Raw genomic sequence first — 26166 nt, forward strand, 5'->3', positions numbered from 1 at the left:
TCTCTTTCTGGATGAGATATTAATTCAATTTAATTTGATATGTTAATGCTTGGTTTGAAAGTTTACCTAAGGAAAAATGTAGTCTTATGAGGTTTCCAGTTATGCCGATAGGATTCTGAGCCTTTTGCTGAACAATTTCACAGTGAGGCTGTGCAAAGTTATTTTCATGGGGACGCCCTTCCACAGTTCTCTCTGTGCAGCTTTCATTACACTACAGCCCTTTCTTCCTGCAGCAAAACATGCAGAATGTTTGGGTTAAATATGGAGTTTTTGGATCCTCCACCAGAAACACAGGAGATGCTGTCTCCGGGGAGGTGAGGCCATTTTGGAAGGAATGGTGCTCTAAGGCTTTGGAAGCAACATTTACAAGCAAAACATTGGCAGAGTTCGTTTTTATTTAATGACCTGCTTCCTACCAGTGAGCTTGGCATCCTGTGCAGTGATTTGCAATCAATTAATCATACAGAATGTTGTAACACCGCAAGAAGGGCATTGCCCTCCGAGACTCATAAATCCACCAGCAACGAAAAGAGGAATTGCATGCTCAAAGCCCTCTTCATGTGAAACCTAGAAGAAGAAGGTGGTTTTAACACTAAGGTATCTTCGGGAGCCTTGGTATGTTCTTGTAGATTCTGAATTTTGAAGCTCCTGTTTCTCAAGGATGGTGTGGCCTTCTCATGGGACCTCAGAATAGGAGTCTGTACATGTTTGCCTCATTCACATTAGACCCTGATCATGTAGATGAGAGAATCCTGGATTCTTCTGGATTACTGAGAGAAGGCTATGGTTTTGGTTCCCCACTCCTCCAAATTCAGGGCAGTCATGCTCAATAGAGGTAGGCCTTTTTTTTGGATGTCTTTGTAGGAATGATTCAGGAAGGCAGCATGTTCCCCTCTGGGGAATACACTTACATTTGCTAGAGGCAGATGGCAGAAGATGGGCTGGTGTGATATTAGCAGTCAAGGAGGTTTCACATACTTGGCTTTGCCAAAAGCTTCTGGAATCTGTGTGTTTAGGATCTCAGGCTTGTATTCTTGTCATTTCAGATGTGCCCTTAAAGTTAACTGTTAAGCTATGCTGAATTTTTTTCCTCTTATTTTAGCATAGTAAATATGGGGCTATTGCATATTCTTAAAATTACATAAGCTTAAGTAGCTTAAGTATATGTATATTGTGTTGTCTTTACTCGCTTCCATATGGTTCTATTTGGAGGATGTTCTTATAACAAGGATATGGAAGCTTGATGTATATTCCATTTGATTACGATGGAACCTTCTTTTAAGAAACTAAAGGTTTTCAAAGCTAGTATTACTTCCAATGAATAGGTTAAACGTCTGACTCTTGATGAATTTATTCCTACCAAAGTTGTGCTATTTTTGATTACTTGTTCATTTAGCCAGATTTGCATGACATTATACACAAGTAGAACCCATCCTATATTTTTAGATGCTTGGTGCTTCTGTTCAGCATGAGCTCTAAAATACATTCCCCAGGTTTTGCATGTGCAGACCACTTTTCATGGGCACATCGGTGGGCGGGAGAAGGCACAAGGAACAGTTTTGGCCAAAATGCGGTGGTCTGTTGTCTGTGTGTGGTCATGAGATCGTAGTTTGCATTCAGGCTCAAGTGTGAAGAAGTGCAGTTGCACACGGTATCTCCCTGGGGACCCTGCACTGGATCACACCCCCCCTTGGAAGGAGACCGCAGCAACACTACAAGGGGTCAGGTGTTTAGTTTTCTCTTAAGGTACTCAACTACCTACATAGATTTAAAAAAATTTAAAGTTATTTTATGCTGAACAAGCAGCCTGAGGTAAAGTATTGTGAAGGATCAAATACTAAATGCGTCTTTTATGAGCTCCCTCTGCTCGGAGAGGCCTTAACGAACATGGGGGATAGGGTGGGAGAGGCTGGATCTGAACTGTGTAAGCCTAGAAGCAAAGGAAGTACTGGGGAAAATCACATTCAAATTATCCTACTCAAAGAAGTTGTCATTGCTCCTGGTAAGAATATGGAAGATATTTGCAAATGCTGCTGCCAGTAAATTAAAATATTTCCTCTTTGTATTCATCAGATAAGAGACGTAGATATATTGATAGACAGAGATATAGCAGATGTGTTTGTCAGATTCAATCTCTTGCCTACTGCAGTACTTAAGATATTCAGTTACTCACCCACACATACCTGGACACACCCACCTATCCACATAGAGACAGAAGTAAATGTTTATTTTTATAAATCAAAGTGGGCTTAAAGGCAAAATATTTATTTTTTGAAAAAATGTATAGTATTTCTATAAATATATAGTTCTGCAAATTTATAGCACCATGGTAACGGTTATTGGTGATGATTTTCCTTTTTTTAAAAAGATGATTATTTTCAGGGTGTTTTTTTTTTTTTAAGAGACCATTGGCTAACTTTGAGAACATGATTCAAGAAAATTCAGAAAATGTATTTCATGACAGGCTTGATTAAATAACTGAATCAAGACTATCCCAGAAAATCCACTAGGGTTGAAACCTGCTTGGCAAATATTATTTTTGACCAAAATGACCAAGACTAGACATGTTTCTGTGAGGAAAGTAGGTGATGTGATATTTCCCTGTCATTCAAAGGTGAGAAGATAAAGAATCCACCTTCTCTCACCTCTTCAACCAAGTTTCATAAAAAATAGACTAAAAACATACTTTTCCAGTATAATGACCTTTACATGAATTGTCAGTACTTCACTTTTCAGTGAGGGATGTGAATGAATGAATATGTGAATGGATGAACAAATGAATGCATGAAAGAATGCAGTTGATTAATAGAACAATGAAGATGGTTGACTGGCATAATGATTAATACAGAGGGCTTGGAGATTATGTCTAGGTTCATATTCCAGCTCTGCCATTTGCTACCTGTGAAATTTCAAACAAGGGTTTACACTTACTTAGTGTGTCTGTTTTCTTATCTACAAAATTGGATTTCTGGTAGTGCCTGCTCTGTAGGTGGTAGGAGAATTACATAATACAAAATATAAAATACTTAGAATTTTGGGAGTACTCAATAGACATGGTTGTTATCAATGTTACTTCCATACTTTGTATTAAGAAAAGGGGTAATCCAGTAGGCGGTGCACTGGGTCACTTGAGCCACTGGACTGCTCCCCAAATGGTTGCCGTGGTGAGCTGAAAGGCTCTGTCTCATTCGGATATTTTCCAAGAAGGCATGTCTCAAAAAATGTTCCATAACTCTGCTGGCGCTTACTAGGTTTTACATGATAAAAGGTTCTCATAGTCAGGTAATATTGAGAAATGCTGGTTTGGGGACTACACAACTTTTTTAGAACTTTTATTGAGCTCGTGTGTACTGTGAATCTCCAGAAGTGGTACTTCCCAATCCCATTTAGCCACAGCAGCTTCCTCTCCAGCCCAGCATCTTGCAGGGTGACTATTTCTTGAAATACACTGGGAAAAACATTGAAGTAAATAGATGTTGAAATAAATTCATTGCCTGTGGCACATCCTTCAAATACATTTGTTTTCTCCCTTGGGAACAGTTGAAATCTAAATGACATATCCCAACACAATTTACCACATGGGTTGTCTTTTGAAAACTAAATTCAACATGATGAGTTTAAGATAGAGCTCTGTTTGCCTGGCCAGTGTTGCTCAGTGGTTGAGTGTTGACCGATGAACCAAGAGGCTTGATTTCCAGCCAGGGCACATGCCCAGGTTGCGGGCTCGATCCCCAATGGGGAGTGTGCAGGAGGCAACAGGTTGATATTTCTATCTCATCAATGTTTCTATTTCTCTATCCCTCTCCTTTTCTCTCTCTCTAAAATCAATAAAAACATTTTTAAAAGATAGAAAAATAAAGACAGAGCTGTGTTTGGCCCCCAGGTTAGCATTTGGGTCTATGGATAAGGGTTCATGGACAGTCTCCTTAGGGCTTGCCTGGGTCAGCTTTCTTGGTATTATCCAACGTGCCATGTGCTAAAGTTTTTTGTCCCTAATGCAGCATAGGGAGTTATGTGTTTGGGCCTAGAGCAGTGGTCGGCAAACTGCGGCTCGCAAGCCACATGCGGCTCTTTGGCCCCCTGAGTGTGGCTCTTCCACAAAATACCGACTTCTGCCCATGGCCATGAAGTTTCAATTGCACTGTACGTGCACGCCCGCATGTGGGAATTTGTGGAAGAGCCACACTCAAGGGACCAAAGAGCCATATGTGGCTCGCGAGCCACAGTTTGCTGACCAGGGGCCTAGAGGACTGATCTGGCCTCCAATCTCTCAGCCTTAGTCTCACACTATTCTGTCCAGTCTTACCCTGTGGTCCAGCCATCTGAAGTTCTCTCACTCATGCAAAAGGGCAGCTCCCCTACATATATTTCCTCTGTTGGGAATATCCTCTCCTCCATTCTTTATTCCAAAGCTGGTTAACTCTTACTCATCTTTCAAGACTTAGCTCCAGGTCACTTTGTTCCGGACTCTCTCCAGAGCCTCTCAGTCTGGGGCAGGAGCCTCTCCTGTGTGATCCTGAAGTGCCGAAGACCCTTTATTATTTTCCACCATATTTTGTCACTTTTCCCCTTTAGACTCCAAGATGTTTTTTATAATTTGAGATGAAATTTGCATACAGTGAAATGCTCAGCTATTAACTCTATTCAGTTTTTTGGAAAGAATATCAGGGCACAGAGTGTTTTCCTCACTCCCGAAAGCCCCCTTACACCTCCCTCCAACCAGTCCCCATCCAGAAGCAAATACCATCTGCTTTCCATCACCACAGGTTAATTTTGCTTATTCTTGAGTGGCATGGAATCTGCACTATGTACTTTTTTGTGTCTAGTCCCCCTGCCCCCCCCCCCAGCATATTATTTTTGCGACTCAACCATGCTATTGCATAAATCCATAGTTGGTTCCCTTTTACCGCTGCATAATCTTGCATTAGTAAATTTACCATTTACTTATACATTCTTCTTTTGATGGACACCTGACTTATTTCTAGTTTTTTGCTATTGTAGATAAAGCTACTGTGATCATTTTGCACAAGGCTTTTTGTGTATTATGTTTTCATTTCTCTTAGATAAATACCTAGGAATAAAATAGCTCCTAGAATAGGTGCCTGTTTAACCTTTAAGAAACTGAAATAGTTCTTGAAGTGATTATACCGACTATACACTTCCTGGGTGCTGGGGCGAGATTGTGTTCAACTCGGTCCTCTGGTGTTCGGCCCAGTGCAGGGCACGCACTGGGCTCTCAGTGCTTATTGAAGAATGAATGGATGAGAGGCTCGAACCAGTTTTTATTTTGACATGTCCTCAACTAACCAACAAAGAATGAATGCTTTATCATCAAAGGGATGAAAACGTGGCTAAATGTGGACTCATCTAGGCAGGCAAAAGTCAGGGGCAGTATGGCTCCCTTCCCCCTGCTCCCGGGGCTGAATTTCTTGTTTCAGGGCAGCAATACGTGCAGATGAAGCCAAGTATGTAGACTTACAGGGGACCCAAGGAGGGCCCTGATCACCAGTAGCTGCCAAGCTTACCCCTAGAGTTAAAACTCCCAACACTGCCATTCAAGATCCTTCACAGCCTACCTTCCCAGCACCCATTCCTTTATTCATCTTCGTAAACTCATAGCAGCCAAACTTGACAAATCTTTTTTTTTTTTTTTCCCTACAGCATCAAACTCCACCTGGAATACCTCCACAGGAGGCATCTCCTCCTTAAATATCCTGGTCAGCCTTTAAGGCTCAGGCCAGATGCTGTCTCTCTGAAGTCTGTCCTGGTCACCACATCTGGAAACTCTCCCTCTGGAGGGCCTCTGACGTGGTGCCCAGCAGTGGGCAGTACTCATTAGCCAGTGAGCGGGATGTCCTGTTTTCATTGTAATGGCCTGGGTTTGCATCTTCCTCCTCTATGAGGCAATGGGCTTTTTCAGGGCAGCGTGCTTTGTGGCCCTCAGCAGTCTGGAAGGAACGGGGGCCGCTGGTCACTAAGGAAGTAGCTGAGACTACTCTTCGTGATCCTTTCTTTTGCTGGCTGACTCCACCAAGGCAGGGGTGGGGAACTTTTTTACTGCCAAGGGCCATTTGGATATTTAGAACATCATTCGCAGGCCATACAAAATTATTTTGGGTCAAACATTTAAGTAGCTCACTTCTAATGCCTCGGCAGGCACAGAGCCTTATCTGGCCTGCGAACTGAACGTTCCCCACCCCTGCACTAAAGAAAGGTTAAGTTATATGGTAATGCTATGGCTCCTTTAGAGGAGGAGGAGGATAGTGTGCCAACTGGGGATTTGTATCTGCTGGTAGATAATTAAAGGGAAATTAGCAAGTTGCTTTAGGCTCAAGTGTTAGTCACAGGTCACATGTCAGAAAGCACAGATATTAACAAGTAGAGGAGCTTCATGTGACATTTGTATGCATAAGACAATTTAAAATTGGGAGAGATGGCTCTAAGGAGTAGAGCAGTTTAGTGTGTGATGCATATGTTCTTTTTTAATTGCTCTTTTGGTAAAGTCCCAATTTTGCCTCTGCTCTGCAAACTGCCTACTTCTTTAATTGTATTATTTATAAAAATACTTATTTTAAATGTAACTTTCAGAAATATACTCTGATAACAAACATTAATGTGAAAAGAAGGGTGTGAAAACCTGCATTGAAGAAAACATTTTCTATATGTGTTGTACTTTAAAAATTACCATCATTTTTGAATGGCATAAACTCAAGGCTTTAGTTGGAAATGATATTTCAGGGTTTGGCGTCTTGGCAAATGTTATTTCACAAATAAGAATTATAAGCCCTAACCAGATTGGCTCAGTGGATAGAGTGCTGGCCCTTGGACTGAAGGGTCCTGGATTTGATTCCGGTTAAGGGCATGTACCTAGGTTGCAGGCTGGATCCTAGGCCCTGGTCAAGGCATGTGCAGGAGGCAACCAATCTATGTGTCTCTCCCACATCGATGTTTTTCTCTCTGTCTCTCCCCCTCCCTTCCACTCTCTCTCTAAAAAAAAAAAAAAAAAAAAGAAAAAAATCAATGAAAAATAATGTTCTCGAGTGAGGATTAACAACAAAAAAAGAATTATGAAAATGTTTCACATTTTTTAAAAAAAGAATTTTATGTTGCTCTAAGAACAAAGTTCTTTGACATCTCATAGTTCTATAGTTGATCAAGAGAAAAATACCCTCATTTGTAGACCTTTCAAACATTGGATGCCTTCTTTTTTTGGTCGAGTAATAACATAATTATTAAAAAGTACGTAGAACTAATTAACTTGGGTGTGTTTGGTATAATTACTTGCCTTCTTCTGATTTAGGAAAACACTGGATTTTGTGTGCTTAAGAATTTGAACAGCTGCTTTTCCCTCTACTGAACCAGTAAGAAGTAAATGCATCATTAAAATTCCTTGGTTGATTTCCTGCATTATTCAGCTGGCAGAGAAGTGAATTCATTTTTTCTTCTCTCCGAGAAATGAGAGGCATAACTCTGTCAGTGTGGGTAGGCCGGGTCCTGCGGGAGGCAGTTTCCAGGAAGTCCACTCCTCCGGCATGGCACTAGACGGTCCTGGTCTCCACATCCCGCAGAGGAATTCGGTGCCATGGAAACATTGCCCGGTCCTTGTAGCTGGAGACCTGCGTGTCGTTTCATTTGGCGCACTTTTAAAAGCTTGTCCCTGCTTTTTAGCCGAGACTCCAGGATTTGAACATCTTAATTTGTTTTGATTTAAAAATTGAACTTGACATATTTTTTGTCTACCTGAATGTATTATGGACAATTTCAGACATGTTTAAAACTAAACAGAGAAGTCAAACAACCACTCACCTTCAAACATTTAGGTACTTTTGGCCAGTCATGTTTAATAAGCTAGACTCCTCCCCCCACCCCCCGCAAAACACACACCCCCTGTATTATTTTGTAGCAATTCCTAAAAATCATGTGTAAATGCTTATCGATCCATAACATTTCAGTATATATTTCTAGAAGATAAGGCTCTATTTTTTAAGCTATTATCACACCAAGAAAAAATTAACAAATATTCCATAATAATAACACATAGGCAGTATTTAAATTTCCCTTTCTCTCTTCATATATATGTATGTATATATGCATATGTGTATATCTTGTTTTTTTTTACTCAATGTCCATATTCATAAACGTAGCACCATTTTAAACTGTGGTATACTATCCCATTATATGAATAAATAAGTGCATCTTCATTACCCTACAAATGAGCAATAAAGATGTTTTCTGTTTTTTCCTATTACAAACTATTCTCAGTAAACATTCTTTCATACACATGTCTTTGGGCACATGAATGAGAGTTTGTTTAGATTCTAATGCCTAGAAGTGGTAAGGATGTCTTTGGTTTTTGCCGGATATTACTGATTTCTCTCTGAGGTTGTGTGATATCACTTTTAGCAGCTGTATAGGAGAGTTCCAGTTTCCTCAGCTACTCCCCAGCACTTAGGACTGTTAGGCTTCTAAATTATTGCCAATATCATGAGTATGAACTAGTAGCTCATTCTTGCAATTCATACTTCCCTAATTACTAGTGAGACTTGGTACCTTCTTTCCTACCTCTCCATAACTGATCAACAGTATTTACACACACTGAGCACATCGAATATCTATCAGCTTCATTTTCCTTCTTGGAAATTTCCCTTTCACGATCCTCTGTCCTCCTGTTCCATATGCCCTTGTTGCTCCCTTGGCCTGCTATGTGGCTGTTTTTACCCCCTCCCCCCCGGGCTTCCCTTCACATCTCTCCTGTGTTGGATCCTATGTCCTCAGTCCCACTCTCTCTCTGTAATGGCATATTTCTTTATTTGGTGGAGGATATCTCCAAATTCCCTAAGAAAAGGTGTAATGAAAGCATTTTTTCCCCCAAATTAGTTGAAATGTCTTTTGCATTTCATTTGTTTATTTTTCGCTACTTTTACCCTTGGTTTTTATAATATATCCGGGCTTAGAATTCTAGGTGAAAATTATTTTCCTTCAGAATTTTGAAAGAGTTGATTCTTCACTTGCCATGGTTGCTGTTGAGAAGTCTGATGCCATTCTGATTGTTAACCCTTTGTTTGTAATTTGTCCTCACTTTTTGGAAGCCTTTGGAATTATAGTTTTATCCCTTTCTGGATGAATTTTGTAGTATGCCTTAGTGTGGTCTTTTGCTAAAATCATTTTTGCTGGTTATGCATTAGGCTTTTTCAAGACTCTAGACATATTTGTCTTGATTCTGGGAAATTTTTTTCTTAAAAAATTGCTTCTCTTCAGTTTTATCTTACTGGAACTGTTTCTGGTTATAAGTTTGGCCTCTTGGATCCTCTGATTGTTCTGTTATTGTTTTTCTTCTATTTCCATTTCTTTATGTTTTTGTTCTACTTTCTGGAAGATTTTCTTATCTCCTAATATTGCATTAATTTTTAAAAAATCAGCCAGAATATTTTTAATTTCCAAGAGATATTTCTTGCTCTCTTATAGTTCCTATTTTATGGACTCTTGTTTTGTGGCTAAAATATCTTTTAAATAACTCTTTAAATATATTAATTGTTTTTTTGGAAGTTTCCTTCAGCTTCCTGTGTTTTGGGGTTAGGTCTGTCTCTGTGCTGGTTCTAGGCTCTCTTCCATAGTTACCTACCACTGTGAGGATTGAATTGAATGTTTGACTCAAGGGCAACTAATGTTAGTGTCTTAAAGAGAGAAGTCCTATAAAGCAAAACTGTCTTGATTTTCCATTTAATTCTCAGAAGACAGGGATTAGACTAAATAAAATTTTAAGGTACTTTCTAAACATGAGAATTTCAAATTGGCAATTCCAACGACTCTAATTAAATTAGGTAGAAATTTTGAATCAGGTATCCACTATTTCGTTCATCATTTTGGCAATGCATATTAACACCTACTATTATAAACTGAAATTTACTTTGATATTATTGGACTAGACATACTACTTTTGCTTCCTGTTTCTTTAATATTATATTTTCATTTTAAGTAAATTCAAAAAACTAAATAATAGGAATCCAAATTCTAAGAGAACCTTATTAATTTTCTGCCATTGTCAAATGCACCAGGGTACGAGATCTCTTCTGAATTATATTTCACATAGGAGAGATTAGATTATTTAGGCAAGAGCAAAGACCATACCTGAATTTGTATCATTTTTTATATATGTAGCTATAAACTCAAATGAACCGCATCTATTTTATGTATCTTTACACATAGATATAAATCCTTACATGGCACTTGCCAATGCCTTGTCATATAGTTGCATTAAAATTGATCTAAGAACACTCAGCATCCAGAGGAGGCTTCTAATTTATTGCTACAGTTTTCTGTTTATGTCAGATATATAGAAGCTATACTGTTTAATAACAGAGAACCCTTATAATTTTATAGCCCAACTATGGACTTTAAAAAATGTATCATGGAACATTTCACACATTGGGTTATCTTAAAGCAAATCTAGGGTGTTCTGTCATTTCATCCAAAAACTAGAGGCCCAGTGCATGAAATTCGTGCACGGCTGGGGGGGGGGGCGGGGGCGGTGAAGGAAGGGGTCCCTCAGCCTGGCCTCCACCCTCTTCAATCGGGACCCCTGCCTGTCTGATCACCCCTAACCACCTCTGCCTGCTGGCCTGGTCCCCTAAATGCTCTCCCCTACTGGCCTTATCCCCTTAACTCAGTGGTTCTCAACCTTCTGGCCCTTTAAATACAGTTCCTCATGTTGTGACCCAACCATAAAATTATTTTCGTTGCTACTTCATAACTGTAATGTTGCTACTGTTATGAATCGTAATGTAAATATCTGATATGCAGGATGGTCTTAGGTGACCCCTGTGAAAGGGTGGTTCGACCGCCAAAGGGGTCGCGACCCACAGGTTGAGTACCGCTGACCTAACTGCTCTCCCCTGCTGGACTGATCGCCCCTAACCGCCTCTACCACGGTCCTTGCCACTATGGCTTTGTCTGGAAGGATGTCTGGAAGATGTCTGGTCTAATTAGCATATTACCCTTTTATTAGAATAGACACTCTAGTATCTTTCTCTAAAAGACACGGACTCTTTTTCTTTTTCATCAGCACAATATCATTGTTACACCTAAAAAAATTAGTAATTTTACTTAAAATCATACTGTCAGTACTTGAATTTCTCTGATTGTCTCAATTTTTCCTTTGGTTTGTTTGAATTGGCTTCCAAATAATTTCATATATTGTATTTGGTTTGTTTATTTCTTAAGTCTCTTTTAAGGTTCTCCTGTCCTTTTTTTAAAAAAATCTTACAATTTGTTGAAAAGGCTGGGTTGTTTATTTAAAAGACTTTATTTAGGTGAAAACTATTTTCTGAAAAATTTCTTATATTCTGGATTTTGTTGTATCCCTGTGGTGTCATTTAACATAACATATTCCTTTGCCCCTATATTCGCTGTCAACTGGTAGTTTGGACTATGTTTGATGTTTGACTAGATACATGGTTTATTTTTTGGCATGAAAAAATCTTCATAAATAGTGTTGTATATTTATTGTGTTGTATATGTTGTCTATTTCCTATTTGCATTCATTAGGAGGCTTACCATGTCTATTTCTCTTTTTGTGGTATTAAGGTTGGTCTGTGGGTTCAGATGTTCTTAGCTTGATCCATTCCATTATAAAGTTTTCCATCAGCTTTTCTCCTAATCATTTTAGCAGCCATCGCTGATTACTACCAGGATCCCCTATAGACATTATAAACAGAGTTAAGAGTTTCTGAATTTGGGGACCCTCGCCTATTTTCAGTTTCTCACCCCTGATTTATTCTTGCATCTTGGTCATTGATTGTCTCTTTTTTAGTCTATAATAGGTTTATCATTCTCTAATGCAGTATTCCCCAAAGTGTGCTACATGAAACACAACACTGCAAAGTACATTATGAGAACATCCTGCTGAGTTTGGGGAATATCACATTCTGTTTTTTAAAATATATTTTTATTGATTTCAGAGAGGAAGGGAGAGAGAGATAGAAGCATCAATGATGAGAGAGATTCTTTGATTGGCTGCCTCTTGCATGTCCCATATCGGGGATCGAGCCCACAACCCAGGCATGTGCCCTGACCGGGAATCAAACCGTGACCTGGTTCATAGGTTGACACTCAACCACTGAGCCACGCCAGCCAGGCCCATGTTCTGTTTTTCCCTCAGATTTATAATACAGGTGAACCTGTTAAAATTCTGAGGACTCTGTCAATAACTTTGATTTATCCAGCATTTCATCAACTTACTGGACCACTCTATTCTTTTATTATTAATCGCTATTAAGAATCCTGTTTAGAAAAACATACTTTTTTGAAATAAAAAGAAACAGTGTTTGAAATGTATCTCAAAGAAGAGGGGGAAGGTAGAAGCAATTGCCCCATCCTCCCATGGAGCTTGCTGATGTGAAGGTCCTGATTCCTTAGCCCTGGCACCCTCTGGGGAGAAAGAAGAGTCTGAGAATGAATCAGAGTTCAGACAGCAGAGACACCTGGCACATCGTAACATGACTTGTGTTAATATAACCACTTCTTCACTGTACTGGTTGCTTCAGTTGCTGTGTTTCTTGTCAGCAATTAGCTTTATAACCAACATAGGTTATTCAAAATATGTTAATTACTGATAAGGAACTAAAGCCCAATTCTAGTAGTCACAAAAACAAAAAATTTGGTTGCTTTCTTACATTACAAACTTATACGTGCACACCACACACACGTGTGCACGCACACACATACACACACGCTCCCCAGAGCACACTTTGGTTATTTTATTTCAGGAGCAGTATTGGTACATGAGGAATAATAGAGGGAATCATAACACCCATGGAGAGTGTTGGTTTCAGATAGCAATTCCAGAGCGGTTCTCATGCCAGAGGCTCACATCCTGTCTGTGGTTCGCTACGGAAAATGGAGTTGAGCAAAATGAGGGACAGAGACCAATTTTCCTTTGCTCTAAAGACACCTCACGCTTTGTACAATAAGTGTTTTCCATTAGAAGGAAAATGCGCATTAGTGCTCCTGAGAAAAAATAGTGATTGCCAGTAATACCATCAGGAAACGATTTTTAAAATGTTTCACAGTATAAGCACGAATCAATCATTAAGTAGGGGAAACAACTTACTTTGCAGACTTGGAACATTAATGACAGCATTTTTTGAAGGTAGAGTTATTTTAGGAGAGTGTGAATTTTGAATTTAGGAACATGCACAAGGGATAGAGTATGAAGTGCAAGTCAGAATGCTTCATTAAAATAACAAGAACAGAGCCCAGACCCAGAATACATGAACCTCTGTCCTGTGAGTTTCGTTGGGGAGAGTGGAACAGGATGAGACATAGCTAAACGAGGCATCACCACTAATCTCAAGAGTAGACTCGGCATCCTTTCTGTCGTGCTGGGCTGCTGGTGCCTGGTCAGGTGCTACACTGTGGAGCTACACTCAGACCTTGGGAGTTGATTTTCGTAATGAAAAGTATATGGTGCTTTCAATAAGCTTCTGTTTAAAAATTATCATGATTTAAGATGCTTTTCAGGAAATGCGGACAGTGGCAAAGACTACATTAATTAAATATTTTTAAATGATAAACAGCCCTTTCTGACTTGTCACAGACCTGTTCTTTATGACAAGTTACCCTTATGTTGGCTGATCACAGAGGGAAAGGCCAAACCAAGTACAGGTCTCCACTGTGGGCGTTATCGTCCACTAACTAGGTGGCTTCCCAAATCCTGCCCTGGGGACTGTATGAGGGCTCAGCTCAACTATGTGATGTTGGGAAGATTGAAGCTGGAGGATGGGACATATGTCTGGAAACTACCCTAAGAACATTATTTTAAAATGCAACTTAGGGTAATAAATGTGCATTCCTTGAGCATAAAGCAGTTGAAAACTGCATGCATTTGTTGCACCTCTAGAAGATTATTTGGTGAGTCACCGAGCCAGGAAACAGATGTAAAAATTCTGACGTAAGACGCTTAAGAGGCCTGAATGATGATCCCTGTTCAATCCTTTATGAACTGAAGCCCAGAGGAAGGGAAATGACTAGCCCAAGGTTACATTTTGCCTTGTGGTTTAAAAGATTTCATTCAGTTCTCAGCTTAGAAGGCACTTTGTTCATTTTTAATATGGCACATGGGTGCATTTTACACCTTGAGTTTATAGTCTGGTCTTGAAAATAACCAATGATTCAGTTGGCGCAAAAGAAGGATGACGGTGAGCCAATGAAGGGAAGGCCAATCTTACTTCCGGCTGGTGTCAGCTTTTCAGGAGCTGAGTGCCATGACTATATGTCGTCTCAGACTCCAGATTCACACCCCTGATGTTCCAATAGCTGGTGAGCAGAGAAAAGTGTGAAAATGATAAACGCAAATGTCAACCAGCAGGTTGCAACTAAGGGCTAAAGACAGGGAGGTTGAGGGAACTGTCGCTGGGTGTCAGCGCAGAAGGTTTCCGAAAACTCCATAATGGGCCTAAGGAAATTTCCCATGAAGGATGAAGTTTTAGGATCAGAATAAAAGTTCAGTGTTAACTAGAAAAAACCCTGCACCAGGATTCTACTGCTCCACTTGGTTTAACAGGGCATTTGGACTTTTATGTCTTTCATCTTATGTGTTCTTATTTTAAGGACAACAATGCTCACCCTGTTTAATTTCCAGAGAAATGGGAAGGTAGTTCTTTTATGTCAACTAAGGGGGAAAGTTGTGTTGAGACACTAGATTGAAAAGTTCTTTGTAGTTTAAAGTTTGTTTTATTATAGTAGCGTTTGGCTTTTTATCGCCCAAATTATGACTGTATTACTATTTCTTTACTTATTTAAAAAAATGAGGTATTCTATTTTTATGTCCAGCAATGTGCCGGCATTTTGGTCACGAATCAAATAGGATGATTAACTTTACTCCCCAAGAATTCTGCTTTCTGAATCAGTGAGGTTTTATTTAACGAATGTTTTTTGAGTTGGAAGTTCTATATGATGATTACACTCTCTAAGGTAAAATGTGTGGAAAAAGGTGACTGACCTTGAGAAATATACAACTGCTGTGTTGGAGTTCTCTCAGGGTTGAAGTGGAGTAATAAAACCAGAAATCACAGAACGGTTTTCAATTTCAAAGACAGGCTGTCTGACCTTGCCTAAATAGTCTAGATAGAAACCAAGAAGGAACACGGAGAAGGAAATTGAGTTCCCCTCCAGGTGACACACACCACAACCACCTCCATTAATACATCTGGGATTACAACGTGTGCCATTCACTTTAGGGTCCCGCAACCTCTTGCCTAGAAATGTATTTCTATTCTTACTTGAAAAAATTCTGATCAAACTTCTATACCCCCTTACACCCATATGCACACGTTAATTCCCCACTCTTCCCCCAATCATTCTTGTTTTTCTGTCTCCCAGAACTAGGGATATGGCAGATAAAAGAATTCTTTCTGATGTATATTTGGCTCTTTTTGAACAAGTTTTCTCTTGAATCCATTAAGGGGACTTACCAGATACCTAGACTCACCAGTATTTTAGATTCCTTGCTAAAGTGTTCACACTCAGAGGAAGGAAACTACATGGATTACTGGCTTCTATCGTGCCTGGCATTGTCCCATTTGTCAGTAATCACCTCCTCACCGCCTCATTCAATGGGTGATTGTTCGTTCTCCATGTCCTATTCTTGTGCCCTGGCTGCCCATCTGCTGGCTAGGAGGTCGCACTGCAGTGTCTCAGGTGAGCTGGATGGAAGTGTTGAGGTTTGTGTGGGTTTCTCTTTTTTTAGATTGTGTAATATTAAACATCAGGAGTTCAACTGGGAATATTTGTTTTTAGAGGGGGAATGGCCTTCTTCATTCAACGGCTGGGAAAAACAGTTGAAATCATGAAAGTGTGTTGTGACCACACAGGCATACTTTGTCTCCTATTGCGGTGAGATAGGACATAGAACATTCTAGGCTGATTTATATTGCTCTGACAATGAGGGGGCGGGGGGAGGACATTTGTGTTTACCTGGTTAAATGAGGAGGTAAGACCAGGGACCGTCCCAGAGGAGGCACTCTAGACTCGGTGGAAGTCAGAGGCATCCTCAGTGGGCGTGTTTTCAGTAGTTAGTGAGTTCCAGTGTTCGAGGCCCAGGATCTGGATTTGAGGTCAGAAAATCAAGTCACTCCCATGGAAATGGATTGCTTTTTCTTTGTGCCCCAGTGGCATCTAGAGTCATGGATGACCTAAACCTTTGAGCAGAGTGTGGAGCGCAGACTCTCCTCCCCACCTCCTCTTCCCCCCCTCTCCCAGGAGCCTGTGAGGACATTTGCTCTTCATTCCTGCCAGGCCTTGCTTCTGCATTCTCTAACCACCAAAGATCCTTGTCAAGAGGGCAAAAGTCACAAGCATTTTTGTCGTCAGAATGCCAGCGGTTATGTGTATCCCTCTAAATAATAGAGACTTTGAATAAATGTGGCAAGGATTATAATGGCTTCTTGTTAATGACTGGAAAAAAAGCAGGAGGGCCCCCGGGCTACACATCTTCCCCACCTGTGTTTCCACGCACCCTCTGCTGTCTGCTCCAACTGGAGCTGGTTACTTGTCATTTTGCCACATGGCTGAGCCCCAGGGAGGATGGTCAATGGAACAAGTGCAAAGAAAATGATTTGCAGCAAGAGTCTTTCTTTTCTTCTAATCAAAATCCCCCTTTGCCTCCCCTTTAAAACCCCGTATTAGAGGGCTTTACCAGAAAAAAAGGAGGATAGACTATGCCCTGCTGTTGCTAGGTAACAGGAAAAAACCATAGTGATATTGGAACGATTTTCCCTAGGATCCTGGCTACTCTTGCTAAGTGATTTGTGTGGTGTTAACAGATTTGCATAATGGTGAGGCTAAAGGGTTTTCATCCTTCAACTCCTTTCTCCCCATCCCTTACCCACATCAACAAAATCCCAGATACATTATTTGTCTTGAGGTCAATTCTTGATTTTGAGATACTTGAGGGAAGGTGCTATGCAGATAAAAATACTATAGTTAATTGCATGTATCTAGAGTATGCACTGTATTTCTAAGATCTTGAATCATTTTTAAAAATAAATGGGTACCAACATGACTGGTGTGGCTCAGTTGGTTGAGTATCGTCCCATGCACCAAAAGGTCACCAGTTTGATTCCCAATCAGGGCACATGCCCAGGTTGGGGGTTCTGTCTCTGGTTGGGGTTGGTACAGTAGGCAACTGATCTCTCTCTCTCTCTCTTCCCCTCTCTTTTTCTCTCTCTCTCCCCCTTCCTCTCTCTCTAAAATAAAAACATATTTTAAAAAATAAGTAAATAAGTAATAAATAGGTATTACCCTTTCTCAGCAATAGCAGTGTTTTCACAGCCCACAAATGGTGACAAGTCTGTTTATTTGACACGTCCCTGGGAGTATTTTATGAAGGTTATGTTTAGCCACAGGAGACATTTGTACATACAACCAAGTATATCTTAATCACACTAATTAGATCATTAGATGCCTGTTTTGTTTCTTTCTCACTGGATTCTACCATTCTCCTTGTGGCTGGCTGAGTCATAGTTCATCTGCCTTGTGGGTCTCATGCTGACTCCCCTGTGACCTGTGCTGTCTGTCTGTTGCAGATTTGGACATCTCTGAGGCTGAGTTCCCAACACCCCCTGACTCAAACCCACCCGGCCCTGAGCTGCAGACGTTGCTAAATCTACAGACACTGACCAGGCAAGATGGGGAAACTGGAGATGGAGCCGAAGAAAATATTGTTTACCTCTAATTGTGTTGTCATTATTTTTCCCAACAAAACAGAACACTGGCATTTTGGGGAGAATTTTTATTTCCCTTTCCTGATATGTGTGTGACTGTGTCCAAATTGCTTTAAGAGTAATAGTTAATATTTCATGCAAGTTCCTTTTGGGGGGCATGAGTCTAATAATTAAATTATTGAAAGCAGCTCTGTGTGTGTAATGGTTAACTTACCATACCTAATTTCAGATTTCTGGAGGAGAAATTAACTTGAATAAGCAGAAATATCTTCAAAGTTCTGACTCTGGACTGAAATTGCACATTGCATTTTCTACTGAATCATCTGGTTTTTGAAATGCCCTTTAAGACCCAGATGAAGCAATTTGAACAGAAAGAATGATATTCATGATGGGCGAGCTTTCACAATCACAGCAGTTGATTACAGCAAGTGGCCTCCCTGCCCCAGAGACAGAGGAGGCAGTGGGAAAGGCCTTTCTTGCTTAGTTTTTCCATGCTAACTGCTCTTTGGGACATCAAAGGGTTGCTCCTGGTGGTGGCCTGTCACAGTCCCGGTGCAGCCAACGTGTGCTATTTGGACACTGTTCTGAGCAGGAGGCCACTCTGCCGTGGACACAGTCTGGACTCTTATGACCTGCGCCACGTGCTTCGCAGATGCACTTCCTCAGCCCAGTGCTGGTTGTTTTTCAAGCCACATCTTTCACGAGAGCCCAGAGGCAAAGCTCCAGCGCGGTCAGTGTTGCTGTAAATAGTGAAACTCCAGTAGTGCCCTCACTTCTCTCATCTGGCCCTGTCCTGCCAGGCCTGGGAGCACCAACTACCACTCGCTAGAAGCATCTCTCCCTGCAGTTCTTTAAGGACAGGAACTTCTCTCTCGGCAAAGCTTACTGCCTGTTTGTGATTTTCCACAAAGGAAAGCTGTTACGTTCTGTCCTCAGAGTAATATGGGTCTCTGTGTGAGAAAATAAACCAGAAAATGTTTTCAGCTTGTTCTTCAGAAATACTTGTACATGTTTCGGTCAGTGTCAATAAATGTCCTTTACCTGTCTATTTCACTTTGAAATTTTAATATCGTGTAGGACCATAGTAAAATACACATATCACACACAAATACAATCTCCCCTTATGAAAATGAGGTAAAGGAGGAGTATCAATTCACCTAGAATTGTAGCACTTCCCAGGAGGGAGCTACGATAGAAAGGGCAAAAATTCACCGAGATTCCATTGTTTGCTTGTTTTTTTTTCCCTAAAGTTGCCAGTTGAATATCTAGTTGATATTTTCCACCTAGGCAAGTTAATTCTTAGTGTTTTTTTAAAGGAGTCTTTTGGGGGGCACTCTTTTTCTGACTCTTTTTGCTTTGGGCCATTTTGGTCTCAATTCTATATAATAAAAGGGTAATATGCAAATTGACCCTAACAGCAGAGCAACTGGGAATGACTGGTCACTATGACACACACTGATCACCAGGGGGCAGATGCTCAATGCAGGAGCTGCCCTCTGGTAGTCAGTGCGCTCCCACAGGGAGGGCTCTGCTCAGCCACAAGCCAGGCTGACGGCTGCCAGCACAGCGGTGGTGGCAGGGGCCTCTCCTGCCTCCTCAGCAGCGCTAAGGATGTCCGACTGCAGCTTAGGCCTGCTCCCCGCTGGCAAGTGGACATCCCCCAAGGGCTCCCAGGCTGCCAGAGGGATGTCTGATTGCCAGCTTAGGTCCGATCCCCCAGTGGACATCCCCCAAGGGGTCCCAGACTGCGAGAGGGCACAGGCTGGTCTGAGGGACCCCCCCCCCCCCGAGTGCACAAATTTTTGTGCACCGGGCCTCTAGTTATATTATATTAAATTCAGAGACTAATTTCACAGAATGCATACAGCGTATTAAAATTTTAGTCAATTACTTCACCTCCAAGCTGAACTCCTACTAAATTATAAGATGCAGCTTCCATTCCTAAAGACATTTAGAGAAAAACAAACCTGTCTTTCCTCTCTCGCCAGCAAAATCTATTCCAGAATCTGTGTCCCTGGAATAAAAACCATATAGATATTTCAGTCTATATCCTTGCTCCAATAACTATAAATAACTTCTTTTTTTTCCCCTAACAGTGGATATGGAAATTACCACATGTGAAAATATATAAAAATGTTCCAAATCTCCATGGCACTCTTTAAAAATACGTGTGCTCCGTTGGTTTTTAAGCTCTGCAAAATCTGGGTAGATACCTCTACTTTATTCATAGTTTCTTCTTTAATTTTATGATTTTTCAACTAAATATAACTGAGTTTCAAAGCTTGCTTGATAAGTTCTTCCTTTTCGCTTTGGCCTCACTATGTAATGAGCTCAGATCTCAACAGAGGTCACTGTGTGGCTCCAACAGAAATTCCAGCCAACCTTCAGAGTAGAACACCCTATTTCCCAGCATAATGCATTTCCCCTCAAAGGATCTACTTTTCCTATGAACCAAAGAGCTTCAAGGAGACAGTCAGCTCTTGAGAGATTTGTTGTGGGGGAAACAGCAATGTTTTTGCTCTGTCCCAGGCTGCATGAGTTAAGTGCCATCTCATTTACAGCCTAAGCTCCTCTGCATTTCCTCAGGGCTGCATAGTGACTGCACTCATGCAGCACCTTCCAGCCCACCTACAATGGGAACCCTGCTCATTCAGAAAAGGGTGAAATAAAAATACTTGTTGCAGCGGTGTGGTGGCTGGGTGTATGCAGTAAGAGTTATGTAAGGTAAAGAAGGTAAGAGTTATGTAAGGTAAAGGCGAGCCTAATTAAACCATGGGATGACAGATAAAGAAGAAGAAAGGAGTAGGTACTCCTTCCTGTGACCTAGGTCCACCTTTCAAAGTCAGAATCGACCTGAGGTTATTAAGGTTCAACCCTCTCTGTCCGCAAGCAGTTGAGAGTTGTTCTAGGTATGCCACTTCACCTCCCGAGGCTCAGTCTCCCCATCTGTAAAACACGGATGACTACCCTATAGAATTGTTGTGAGAATTAAATGATTAATATATGCAGTGTTATTAGGACAGAGCCTGGGACTTAGAAATCATTAATATATGCTAGCTTTTATTATCATATCATTAAAAATCTCTTAATAATTGCCCAGTCTCGTCCCAGCCCTTAGGCAATGGTACCTGCACAGCCAGAAACAGTGAATAGAGAAGTCAGATGCCTGGAGGAGGCTTGTCATAAGACCTGGACTAGGGTTTCACAAGATTAGTTTCAACTTATTTGCATCCCTAAATCTCCACTCAACTTATTTATTCAATAAATATTTATTGACTGTCTGCTAAAGGCCAACCAATCTGTTAGGAATGAAGTTGAGATGAATAAGCCTGCAAGTTGTTGGAAAGGACAAACATGTGAACAGGTATGAAGAAGTACAGTTGCTGTGGGAGCTCATAGGGAGAGCATGGTGGGGCCAGGAATACACAGAATGGAGGGAGTTGTCCTAAAGCAGCAGATGCCTGAGGCTTGAAGGAGAAGTAGAGAGTCGGAGTGAGGGGGAAAGACCTTCTGAGCAAGGAGAGCAACCCAGACAAAGGCACAAAACAAAAGTCGTGAGAGAGATGGGAGCACACATTTGGAGGTACTGCAGGGCGAGTTCCTCCCCTGGATTAAGGTGTCCAGTGAGAACCGCCTTCGGTCTTGGCCTCTCTCGTGCACTCTTGGACTAGTGAGGAACACAGAAGTTTCTCTCAACTTGGTAACTGATCCGGTTCCAAGGCGAGCCAGGCTATCAGGAATGTGTGCTCTCCTCCTTCCCTCACCCTTCCACACCCACCTCCAACATAAAGGGTTGTGGTCAGATGGCCAACTGGATAGCTGCTTACTGGGCCCCAAGCCACAAGAAACCAAGAATAAAGGAAACCCTGGAACTACATGAAGATGCTATTAGAACAGAGGGGTCCAGAGGGTGCGTTGGGTGCTTCTGAGACAAACTGGTGACTTATATGAGTCCAAGCACAGGTTTAAGTGAAGGGGGAAAAAGAGGGAAAAAGTACATACTTTGCTCTTCTGATTTATTTTCTTTCTTCTTTTTTTAAAATATATTTTATTGATTTTTTTACAGAGAGGAAGGGAGAGGGATAGAGAGTTAGAAACATCAATGAGAGAGAAGCATCTATCAGCTGCCTCCTGAACATCCACCACTGGGGATGTGCCCGTAACCAAGGTACAAGCCCTTGACCAGAATCGAACCTGGGACCCCTCAGTCCACAGGCTGATGCTCTATCCACTGAGCAAAACCATTTAGGGCTGATTTATTTTTTTTTATTTTTTTTTAAATATATTTTATTGATTTTTTACAGAGAGGAAGGGAGAGAGATAGAGAGTTAGAAGCATCGATGAGAGAGAAACATCGATCAGCTGCCTCCTGCACATCTCCCACTGGGGATGTGCCCGCAACCCAGGTACATGCCCTTGACCGGAATCGAACCTGGGACCTTTCAGTCCACAGGCCGACGCTCTATCCACTGAGCCAAACCGGTTTCGGCTGATTTATTTTCTTATCTCCATTTTATTAAGGTGTTTTTTGGGGGTACGTGTGTAGAGGAACATATTCCTTTATTTCTTCATCTTGCTTGACTCTGTGTTGGTTTCTGTGTATTAATGACACAGCCACCTCTCCCAGACATGAAGGAGTGGCCTCATCTAAGAGATGGACCTTCCTGTCACCCCTGCCCTGGCCCTTGGTTGTCCCTGGAGCCTTTTGGCTGTCCAAGCAGCTTGTTTTCTTCTGTGGTGGCTCCAGTAGTGAGTGTGTGCAAAGAACTGCCCTGCTGTCAACATGGGGCTGACCTCAGGCAGCCTCTAGATTTAGGCTGGGAAGCCTGACCCCCAGGCAGCAGCTGTCAACACAAGCCTAAGTCCTGTTGGCCACCAGACCAGGAGATCTGGAGGTGTCTCTTGGGCGACAATCACAAAAATAAGGGTTTCAGACAAGTCAGTAAATTCCTTTCCGGCCACACCTAGGCGGAGAGAGGGCCAAGAGGGCATCCCAGTTTATTCCACCAGGGCCCTTCATGGGTCCCTAGGGTACCCACACCAGGAGCCGGCCCTGCAGGCCAAAGCTCCCGGACAAGCAAACAGGCCAATTTTTCAAAAAAGACTGGGGTGTATTTCAGCCTCTCTGTGCAGTGCCCTGGGGTGGTGGCCTGCCCGGAACTGTCTCTCTGACAGTTCCAGACCCATGGGACCTAGAGAGAGGGAGCTAGAGGGAGAGAGAGAGAGAGAGAGAAGATGGTACCCTCTGAGGGGGGAATGTTGCCTGGGGTTTCCAAAAGGGAGAGCACGAAACTGTGGCTCCTGAGTACTGGGGGTACAGAGGACATGCCCCAGTGTCCCTGAAGAGTTTCCCTAAACGCCCTGGCCCTCCGACAGGCCAGCGCTTTAGCAGCAAATTCTGTGGGACAGGAGTCTGGTGCTTTGCAGGCCGCCGGCTCTGCGCTGGGCCGGGCAGTGGGCCGCGGGCCATTTAAGTGCCTCAGTGCCTCCCAGCCCCAGGTGTTTGGGGGCGCCTCTCTCGGGTGCAGGTGGGAAGAGTTGAGGTGCCTGGTGGGAAGAACTTGGAACTTCTCACTCCTCCAGGAGGAACTGCAGGTTTGGTTTGTGAAGCCCCTCCCCCATCTGTGAGTCTGTCCGTGCCAGGGCTGGGGTTTCAGCCTCTCCCACCGCCTAGAGGTAAGGAGCTGCCCAGCTGGTCCCAGGTCTTTTTCAAGGAAACGGTGTGTGGCTGTAGATGCAGCGCCGCCACCTTGATCGCCTCTGCTTTATTTCCTGACTCACCATGGCTCCCGCCTCCTCTTAGCCTGCACGCCGGGCTCTGTGAAAACGGAACACGAAAACCAACCATGAGAAAGGAGTGGAGGAGACACATTAAGAGAGATCCCAGCATAATCTTAGGATGATTACCAGAGCTCTCCATGTTCTTAACTACCTACCTCCCATAAACCAAGTGTGAGAGAGGCAGTGAAAAGATATTTAAAAAGGCCAAACAGACTTGAGCTGTGCTTGCTAACCCCTCGGCCAGGGCCGCAAGGGTGTGCAGGCAGGTGGGCGTGGGGTGGAGGAGACACAGGCACTGCGTGGGGTTGTGCTCCACGGGGCTCCCAGGTTGGTGGAATCCAATGAGAATAGAATGGCCTGGAGTTATAGATCCTGCAACCTTGCTTCGGACCTAAGTTTACTTATCTGTGAAATGGGGTAATAATAATGGCCATGCCTGGAGGCATGAGAACTCAATGCATTAAGCTCCGTACAGTAAATGCCACAGGTAACCCCTCTAGAAATGACAGCAGCTGTTATGTGCTGGTGTAGGGGTAGGAAGCAGGTGAGCTTGGGCACGCTCAAGAACTAAAACAGCTGGGGCATGACTTTAGTTTTTCACAGCCCGACGTCCTTGCCCTGAGAGAGACGTCCGCGATCAAAGCCTGCTCTGCTGCTGTGCTCGGGGTAAGCGCTTCATGACGGGTACTGAGTGAGGGAGGAGTGGGTGAGCACCAGTCTGGAAGTCTGAGATCAAAGAGGCGGCAGAACTAGACCTAGAACCCTGATCCCGTTTCCATTGCATTCTCGGCCTCTGGCTTGTGAACTCAAAGCAATCACTTCAAGTTGATGATTGAATATCATTTTGGGTGAAGTGACTTGAAGGGGGACCACGGTCCAGTAGTTTTGTAGACGCTTCATGGCTGAGAAACTTCAACATGCCGTTAATTGAATCCTACTTGTGTGCCTACCATAAAACTCTTTGAAAAGCAGAAAGTCAGGAGTTTTAGACACGGCCAGCAGCCAAGAGTCTCACACAGACAACTGCCTGGGACAAAGCATGAACTTGGTGAGAAAATCGGATTCTACTTCCTTTGCTAATTTCACTAGATACTACAGTTACATGAGAGAACTGGCCCTCATTTCTGCAAGAACTCCCAGCCCCACCGCTTCTAGTGACCCCTCCTTTATTCATAAGCCTGGGGTCCCCTACAGGTTCCTGGTCTACTTGGCTCCTCCCTAGGCAATCTGGGGAGAAATTGTCCCAAGGCCAGTGTGCCCAGCTCCACAGAAGTCCAGTCACCGAGGAAGGTTAGGGAAAGTCCTCTTGTTCAGAGACACATTGAATGTCCTATTTTACATCATAAAAGGGATCTAATTTTTCTATTAAAATACTAGGTGTACCGGTTAATAATAGCAGATTTTGTAATCAAAGAAAACACAATAATTTCAAGAGAAACATCAAAAGTGCTTTATTCAAAGTAATGTCCATCGCTAGCTACACATTTCCCCCATCTTTCAGGTAATTTGTGTATATCGTCCCACTAGAACTTTTCTTGTTTTGAGGCAAACCATTCAGAGACCCAATTTTCCACTTCTTCGTACGTTTTGAAGTGCTGGTTTATACGTTTGAAAGTGCGTGTGCCATCGATCGGAAGGAGTGGTAATCTGAAGGAGCAAGGTCTGGTGAATATGGCAGGTGGGTTAATACTTCCCAGGCAAGATCTTTTAACGTGTCTTTAACTGGTTTTGAAGTGTGTGATGGTGAGTCATCATGAAGCAAAATTACTTTGCCGTGTCTTCTGGCCCATTCTGGTCATTTCACGATCAAAGCGTGGTTCAAATTGATTATTTGTTGTCAGTAGTGATCAGTATTAATGGTTTCACCTGGTTTTAGAAGCTCATAATACACCACACCTTCCTGATCCCACCAAACGCAGAGCATTGTCTTCTTTCCAAAGCCATTTGGCCTTGCAGTCGATGTTGATGGTTGACCTGGATCAACCCATGATTTTGTGCGTTTGGGATTCTCAAAATAAATCCACTTTTCATTGCCAGTCACAATTCAATGCAAAAAAGACTTTCTTTAGTGCCGTTGAAGCAACATTGTATTGATGAATTTTCAGTTTTCCATTTGTCTTTCATTGAGCTGATGTGGCACCCATTTTCCTTCCTTGAAAATCTTTCCCATTGCTTGTGGTCACAATTGTTTGCTGAGCAACATTTAATCTTTCTGCAAGTTGTTTTTGAGTTTGACACACATCTTCATCCAATAATGCTTGTAACTGTTGGTCTTCAAACTTTTTGGTTGACCTGGACGTTCTTTGTCTTTCACATCAAAATCATCACTTTTAAAGCGTTTAAACCAGCGTTCACGAGTATCTTGAGCTGGAGCATGTTCACCATAAGCTTCCCGAAGTATTCAGCTGCACTCTCCTTCAAAATAAAGTAATGAGTTAAAACTTCCCGCAAATGCTCTTTTTGGGCACGAAATTCGACATTTTTAAGTGTAAAAATATTTATGATGTTAACACCTTCAGAAAATTTGACATATGAAGTTTTGAAGCTTGTTGTCAATACAACAAAATAGCGTACATATCAAATCGCATATATATCAACGTATGTGTAACTCCATCTATTGAAAAAAATCCGCATTATTAACCGGTACAACTAGTATGTTTTTACT

General features: G+C 42.1%; 1 protein-coding gene across 2 annotated transcripts in view; it reads left to right on the forward strand.

Annotated features, from left to right (window-relative positions):
* The window catches only part of ARHGEF28 (Rho guanine nucleotide exchange factor 28), a 264926-nt gene extending 246165 nt beyond the window's left edge, over nucleotides 1–18761 (forward strand). Inside the window, exons 36-37 of one of the 2 annotated variants that reach the window (XM_081090556.1) lie at nucleotides 17583–17679; nucleotides 17950–18702. In XM_081090556.1, the coding sequence (XP_080946682.1) occupies nucleotides 17583–17679; nucleotides 17950–17974 (122 nt within the window). In that variant the 3' untranslated portion in view covers nucleotides 17975–18702. Of the gene's footprint in view, nucleotides 1–17582 lie in introns of both variants that reach the window. The other variant, XM_081090557.1, reaches the window with a different exon arrangement.
* The last annotated feature ends 7405 nt before the right edge of the window (nucleotides 18762–26166 follow it).

Source organism: Myotis nattereri (genome assembly GCF_964212035.1).
Source record: "Myotis nattereri genome assembly, chromosome: 4".
In the NCBI taxonomy this organism is placed as follows: domain Eukaryota; kingdom Metazoa; phylum Chordata; class Mammalia; order Chiroptera; family Vespertilionidae; genus Myotis; species Myotis nattereri.